This window comes from Typha latifolia, chromosome 4, assembly GCF_019914945.1.
Source record: "Typha latifolia isolate L0001 chromosome 4, TyphaL0001v2, whole genome shotgun sequence".
Classification (NCBI taxonomy): Eukaryota; Viridiplantae; Streptophyta; class Magnoliopsida; order Poales; family Typhaceae; genus Typha; species Typha latifolia.
Window position 1 is genome coordinate 6,725,426 of NC_133089.1, and position 7,786 is coordinate 6,733,211.

General features: G+C 35.8%; 1 protein-coding gene across 2 annotated transcripts; it reads left to right on the forward strand.

Moving 5' to 3' along the window:
- Positions 1-753: 753 nt before the first annotated feature.
- On the forward strand, positions 754-7,389 carry LOC140785455 (nucleobase-ascorbate transporter LPE1-like). 2 transcript variants are annotated; one of them, XM_073133273.1, is made up of 14 exons: positions 754-1,177; positions 1,260-1,357; positions 1,448-1,624; positions 1,717-1,817; positions 1,916-1,991; positions 2,083-2,142; positions 2,228-2,412; positions 2,993-3,089; positions 5,420-5,506; positions 5,591-5,649; positions 5,734-5,825; positions 5,908-5,985; positions 6,593-6,753; positions 6,842-7,389. In XM_073133273.1, the coding sequence occupies exons 1-14, from the start codon at positions 1,081-1,083 to the stop codon at positions 7,058-7,060; spliced, it is 1,587 nt and encodes a 528-aa protein (XP_072989374.1). In that variant the 5' UTR covers positions 754-1,080; the 3' UTR covers positions 7,061-7,389. The 2 variants fall into 2 exon arrangements, with proteins under 2 accessions (XP_072989374.1, XP_072989375.1); XM_073133274.1 differs by lacking the exon at positions 2,083-2,142.
- The last annotated feature ends 397 nt before the right edge of the window (positions 7,390-7,786 follow it).

Genomic DNA, 7,786 nt, shown 5'->3' on the forward strand with positions numbered 1-7,786 from the left:
TTTTATCTAGAGATTTTTGCATAGCAGCTAATAAAAGCTATTTAAATATCACAATTGTCATTGTATTCTTTAAAAATATCATAATTGTCATTGAAATCATTGTGCCTTTTAAAAAAATACTACTTCATTACTTAATAAACATTGCGGCAAATATATATATAAAGGATTTTTTTTAACATACTTTTCACTAATTATTTTTTTTCAAGTATTACAATCGCCACTAGATTTTTAAAATAAGAGAAATTATATTTTACCCTCGCGAGATAAGATCTAATAATTTTATTTGGGTCACTTTAACTCCTTATTGTTATATTCACATTAAAATCGTTATATGTTTTTATTATATTTAACAATTTATATGTCAAATTTGAAGTCATAGATAATTGAATAAGCTCTCCGACACATCTAAAATAATACCGATCATATTTTAAATAATAAATATGTTAGCGAAAGATAGCATGTCAAAAGTATAAAACGAAAATGATAAATTTTAAATATTTTGATCCGAATTCGATAAAATCCAACTCGAATTTATGAACTTAGCGGTAGAAAAAGAGAAAAATCAAAATTTGAATGGTATAATCCTCCATAGAAGAAAGGAAATGAATCAAAAAAAAAAAAAATCACAATCAAAAGCATCATCAACATGGAGGTTGAATTCGGTATGCCTATCATTCCCACAACCGTTGGCCAACTCCCATCTAATAAGTAAAATCTAGTAGTACTTAAAGTGGAGGATTGCTAATAAATCCTACCCAAAAATAACAACCACCAAAGTCCGAATCCTTGCTCCATCGGCAACGGTAGTTACTTTTCCAACCAAGCCATCATACACACCGGGTTGCACGAATTGTGTACGTCCATTTTAGTAGTCATTTCCCAGTCAGTATACGCCACGTCTCAAGGAGAAAAAGCGCGGCTCCCGTTTCTTAAACTCGCTTTATATTCTCCCACTCCGCGTTGCTCTCCCTCTCTCTTCTCTGCAACCCGTCTCTTCGCTAGCGAGAGAGAGAGAGAGAGAGATAGAGAGAGAAAGAGAGAGAGAGAGTGTGTGTGTGTGTGTTCTAGAGCGAGAGAGTGATGCCTCCTGGCCCAAAGGTAGACGAGTTCGTCCCCTTCCCCGTGAAGGAGCAGTTCCCCGGCGTCGACTACTGCATCACTAGCCCCCCTCCATGGCGTTCGTCACCTTCTCTCTCTACTTTCTCTCTCTACCTCACTCTTCTTTACTTAGTTTTTTTTCCTTTTGTCTTCTCTTGTAGACGAAGCCATGCTCTTGGGTTTCCAGCACTACTTGGTCATGCTGGGAACCACGGTCATCATTTCCACCATCTTGGTCCCCCTAATGGGTGGCGGAAATGTGAGTTTCTTTTATATATATATATAAATATATCATGTTCCGTCTGTTTTCGACCAATTTCGAATTGTTTCTTCCTTGCTTTAATCGCAGGAGGAGAAGGCGAGGGTGATCCAAACGTTCCTCTTCGTCGCTGGGATTAATACTCTGATGCAGGTCTTTTTTGGGACTCGGCTTCCAACTGTGATTGGGGGGTCGTTTACTTATCTTCTTCCAACCATTTCAATCATTCTCAGTAGACGCTATGCTTACATTATCGACCCGCATGAGGTTTGAATTCGATTTCTGGGTTAATTCATTTGTTCATCTGGTTTGAGTTCGTGCGGTTGAATTTTTGTTCTTCTGTTTGAATGGTTTATTAGAGATTTGAGTATACTATGAGAGCAATTCAGGGGGCACTTATCGCAGCCTCCTTCTTCCAGATAGTTGTCGGGTTTTTTGGCCTATGGAGAATCTTCATCAGGTTCTTCTGCCTCTATTTTCTTTAAATTGGGGATTAGGAATAATAATCTCAATATTATTTTTTTTGTTACTAATGTGGTCCTCTTACAATTTGGTTAGGTTCCTTAGCCCACTTGCTGCAGTTCCTATTGTGATTTTATCAGCGCTCGGGCTTTTCTATATCGGATTTCCTGAAGTGAGTTATTACTAATTTACTATGAGTCTATGACTCTGATGTTTTTTTAGCATAAATTATCAACAAATAATTCTTGTAATTGTACCTATAGTTGGCAAAATGTGTGGAAGTTGGGCTTCCAGCGCTTGTTCTTTTGGTATTGTTCACTCAGGTAGTTGTTTTCTTAAAATGCTAGAGCAATTTTATTACAGTATCACTCAGATAATCTTATATGCTTGCAATTTTATGATTCACAGTATATTCCTCATATGATTACCAGCAGAAAAGTTATATTTGATCGGTATGCGGTAATAATAGTTGTTGCTATCGTGTGGCTGTATGCATATATTCTCACACTTGCCGGTGCCTATAAAGATAGGCCTCCAGAGACTCAATATAGTTGCCGTACTGATCGATCGGGACTCATTGGTGGCTCTCCCTGGTACTGCTCTGCTTCAGTTTATTATACATGCAGAAACAACTTATGCTCTTTAGCTGTAACCTCTATGGAGATGCTATCAACAATAATTTATATATTTTCAGTTCAGTATCTATCAAGATGTTTAGAAGGATGAGTGGCATAATTTCATACAAAAAAGTTCGAACTTCAAAGACTTCAGTTTTCGGATCATAACACTTTCCAAACTTTCTCAGTTAGAACAAATCTCTGGTCAAAACTTACATTGGTACCATAACTTTACTACTATCTGCTCTATATTCAATAGATTTTTGCTCTGGGAATTAGGAAATAATGGGTCAATGTACTTTTGGAGAATGGCTATTGCAGCAATTAAAATTTTCTCAACTGATTGACACAGTTCCTTTTATGGATGTGAAAAACAGGACTATAGTTTTAATACAAGTAGAGAGGATGACTTTCTGCATTTTTTATAACAAAAATGGATTGTAGAGTATTTTACTACAATTCAATTACTTGTTGGATTAAAGGATGTTCGTAGAGTGTAAAATTCATGCTGGATATGGGAAAAAGAGAAATAATTTTATCTTCCACAATCTTGCAGGATAAGAGTTCCCTATCCATTTCAATGGGGCCGTCCAATTTTCTTTGCAGGAGATGCTTTCGCCATGATGGCTGCTTCATTTGCATCACTTATTGAGGTTTGCATGTTACATATATGTCCTTGCTTTACTTTCTTATATACATACATTCAGTTTTAGAACCTTGTGTATATAAATAACATAAAGATGTGCTATAACTTATGTTTTCCCTTCTATGTTACTATGCTACCTACTGTGCAATATCGTATAAATTCTTTCGTAACTATGTTAATTTGAGTTGCAATTTATATAATGTTTGTTTTGCAAAAGCTTGTGCAAATATGTTAATTATTTCGTAATTATGTTATTTTGTCAACATTTTCCTAATTGGCAGTTTCTAAATCAACTACGACAAAAGGGATATAGTGATATATCAGGGATAAACTTTTCCTTCTCTAGTTATATTTGGTAGTCTTCATGTCTCTTCTTAAGGAGGAACCGTTCTTTTGAAATGAGTTTTCAATTGTGCTGCTAGTGCTGTTGTCATATATCAGAAGCAGTTGAACACAAATGTTGCATTTTTGTCCTTTGTATCTTTCTTTCTTTTCATATATATTGACAATACCACAGGCAGCACAAAACCTGTTTGTACTTTGAGTATCTTGAGTTGGTGGGAGCTCAAACCTTTTGCAGATATTTTGATTACTTGCTGTATGAATAAGGATGCACTGTTCTGTTCAACCTCTATTTTTTGAGAAAAACTGACGTTTCTTTTTGCCTGAACATGCTAAATTCATTTATATTGCTCAGTCTGTGAGCTTATCTGGTAATTTATTATGTTAATGAGAGAAATAGGACATATAAAAGTCTAGAGGAACAATGGTACTAAATTAGATTAAAGTTTGTGTTCACTTTTGCAAAGATTGCTTTAGATTAGCATTAAGAGATTAAGAATCTTAACTGATTATTGACAAGTGACAACAATGGGAGCGACCGAGTAATATCAGTTCAACTTTGCACTTCTTTGAAGGAGATTAGTGCAGTCACGTATTCATAGTAAGATTCTGTCTCGTCTGAAGTTTGAGATAAGAAGCGGGATTCTGGGGCATACTATGATTGAATTGTTGGAGAGTAATATCTATGTTCGTACATGCTACTTGGCATCTGGGATTGCATATGATCTGACTGTATTTCTTTAGCATGAATGAAGCCTTTAATTAATATTTCATGCCTATTTTACTGGTTAGACTAGAAGAGCAAGCCAAGAAGGCAGAAGCAATGATAAAAAATTTGAAAAAAGTAGTCCTGTAGTATAGTTTCGTGTACTTTCATCACTACGGAGTTTAGACTATCTATTCCACAAAGAAAAAGGTGGGCAAGGAGATAAACAAATGTATCAGTACTGCATTTCGGAGTTGGGACTATCATTGATGGAGGTAGAACAAACACTGATATCTCCAGATATAGTAGAGTAAGTTAGTTTGAAGATGGAAACAAACACTTGGCCATTCACACTAACTGATTTTGCATAATGACGATGAGATATTTGGTTTAGGTTCTCCTGGAAGAAGAAAAAGAAAATGGTTCATCATTATGTACCTATTGAAGCTTTAGATTTCACTTAGGTGCCCTAATAATTTAGGGTTTGTTTGGTTTGAGTTTAGGTAACCTAATTCAGTAATCAAATATCTTTTTATACCTAACAAAGTTCACTCTTCAAAAAAATCAAGACTAAGAAATGAGACCAACTAATCAAGTTCGGGACTAGCCTCAAACCAAACAAACCCTTATTGCTTCTCCGGATCCTATGTGTTTCTTTCCAACAATCAGTTTTTGTCTTTCGATTTGTGAAGCTAGGGTCATCTCTATAGAGAAGCTGAAGCTTCTGATAGAAGACAAACCATGTAATAGAGATGGATTATTAGGATCATACCGAGAGTTAATTTCAGCTTGAAGGCTAGTTGCATGTGTATCACGAAAAGCTGATGCAATGCAGATAGCTGAATCTACAATCTCTAAGCTTTGGATTGGTGGTTGGACATCAATAGGCATATATATTTTATGAGGCCGTAAAAGCCCCCTTTCTCTCTATTGTTTCTCTTGTCGGAAGATTGCCTTGATTGTGAGGACAAAACTAAACCAGATTATAGACAAGGATCCAATACTGATTGTATAGTTTTTTTTTTTATCTGAATCATTTTGCTTTGAGTCCAGATTTGTGTCGTAACGTACTAATTTATTGAAATGTGAACTTCCCTGGATCTAGTTTAGGCCTGATGGCCTTATCTGTGCATCATTCCAAGGCTAGTTTGGTTAATGTGACATTTGTTGGCTAGGGAATCTTATAGAATTATAGTTTCCTAATATGAGAAATCATTGTTATTTGTTTCTGTTAGGACTAATAAGAAGGATTGCAATTTTATTTTCTTAGAAAGATTCTTGGTTCCCAGTCAACAGGCACTCTTATTGCTGTGTCAAGATTTGCAAGTGCTACATTTGTACCTCCTTCCATTTTCAGCCGGGGAATAGGCTGGCAGGTGAAACAATGTCTTCCATATTGATTATTGATATTCTCTTTGAAATTGTATATGGTATTGCTTATAAGAATGTTTGAATTTCAGGGAATAGCTCTTTTGTTGGATGGGATGTTTGGTACTGCAAATGGCTCAGCACCATCAGTGTAATTAGTTGATTCTCTTGGAATTTAGGGAATAAGCAGTCCAATGATAAAATCTATTACCTAATTGGCGTGTTGCTTGAACAGTGAGAATGCAGGTCTATTGGCTTTGACACGAGTAGGAAGTCGACGAGTTATTAAGATTTCAGCTTGTTTTATGCTTTTCTTCTCAATGTTAGGTAAAACCTTGTATATATTGTCATCAAATTAGCATGATGTTTTTTGGAATACTCTTGACATGCTGGTACTAATAATACACAGGAAAGTTTGGGGCAGTTCTCGCTTCTATTCCATTGCCAATAGTTGCTGCTTTGTACTGCATACTCTTTGCCTATGCTGGTATATCTTTTGTTCTTACGTATTCAGTCATTTTCTTCCTCTAATTCAAGCATTTATTGTACATCTTGTTTGCTTTTCATTAATTACACCCAATTGGTTGGTTTACTACAGATGCATGCACGATTTTTGTTTGATTGTTATTCTGAACAGGCCCATGTGTTACTTGCTCTGTCTCAGTCACAATGATGCTAATTAATTGCCCTTATGCTGATCTCCATGCAATAAAAGTCTTGACCCTGTATGCCTTGTTAAAGTTAATGTTTTCATATTGTGGAGCCTGGACTACTTGGCTTCAAGCTATTTCACCATTTTGCAATTTGCAGTAGACTAGTAGCCCCACAAAATTTGTTTCTAATTTTCTGTCTTACTCATTGAATTCGATGTTTAAAACTTCTTTGAAGCACATGAATCAAAAGATGGTGAGTTCTTTTTCACTTTGTACTAGCTATGTATTACTCATAGCATTGAGCTTATCCATAAGAAAGTAAAACATTAAAAGCAGCATAAATGAAAGATATCTTATCATTCCTTAATTCCCTGCTACACTTTCCTTCAAATTTTATCTCTCTTTGTTCTAACAATTACCTATGTATTTCATGGCAAGCAGCTTCTGCAGGTCTTGGTTTCCTTCAGTTCTGCAACCTTAACAGTTTGAGAAATAAGTTCATATTAGGATTCTCTTTGTTTATGGGCTTGTCGATTCCACAGTATTTCAGGGAATACGAATTAGTAGCTGGTTACGGCCCAGTGCACACTCGTTCAAGAGCGGTATGTGTATTCTGATCATTCCAGAAGTCTCAATATAGTTTAGGTTGATTTATGGCCTCAATAACCATACTCGCATTCGCTATTGCAGTTCAATGATATTGTCAATGTGATATTCTCGTCGCCCGCAACTGTGGCGGCTATAATTGCTTATTCATTGGATAACTCTCACCTTTACTGGCAATCTTCTGTAAGGAGAGATAGTGGTTGGCATTGGTGGGACAAGTTCAGATCTTTTAGAACAGACACAAGAAGTGAAGAATTCTATGCCCTTCCATACAATCTGAGCAAGTATTTTCCTTCGCTCTAGTTGCAACAATTCAGCTCATCAGAATTTAAGTTGCACGAGTTGAATTGTGCTAAAAAGGAGAAGAATTCAAGTATAGTTATGGAAATTTTGCTGTAAATTTCTATGTCGAACAGATTAAGCGCTCTTTTTTTGTTGCTTTTGAGCAATGAATTTGGCACCAAAGTGTTTTATAACCTACTCCTGGAACAACCATTTTCCATGTATGATTGATTTATCAGCATGAAATCACCTACTAAGTCTAGAGGCGCTGATTTCTTTGTCGTCGAAAATGCCTTCGAATGTATCTTAAAGCTTATTGTGCATTCAGTAGTATTATTCTTGTTCATCTACATGTGCTGATGGATAGACTGTTACAGCTTGTACATGTAGTTCTGTTTCATAGTTAAATTATAAAACTTGACTATATATTACATACAGATACAGCATTGCTTTAATTTTCAACCTGAGGTTTAGTTCATATCAAGCAAGGTACAGGGTTTTAGATTGATTACCAGGGCATTTGATTGTTGATATATTTATTGGGAGATAGGGAGTCAGTGAAAAATGGAGTTTGTCACACAAACTTTGAATCTGAAATCAATCCAAAATTCTGACTTATCCTCTCAATATGTTCGACTCACCAAATACTCGCACCAAACTGCTTCAAAGTAGTGCATAATTGTCGGGTCTGTCGGTCTGATATCAATTGTTGTTATTCACTGCGCTCTTAACTCTGATTTGGATATT

Bases quoted from the DNA above. Each gene is read 5' to 3' on its own strand.
- LOC140785455 (XM_073133273.1), top strand. From the start codon at position 1,081: ATGCCTCCTGGCCCAAAGGTAGACGAGTTCGTCCCCTTCCCCGTGAAG. The intron at 1,818-1,915 runs GTTCTTCTGCCT...CAATTTGGTTAG, and splicing joins CTATGGAGAATCTTCATCAG to GTTCCTTAGCCCACTTGCTG. The intron at 3,090-5,419 runs GTTTGCATGTTA...CTTGGTTCCCAG, and splicing joins CATTTGCATCACTTATTGAG to TCAACAGGCACTCTTATTGC.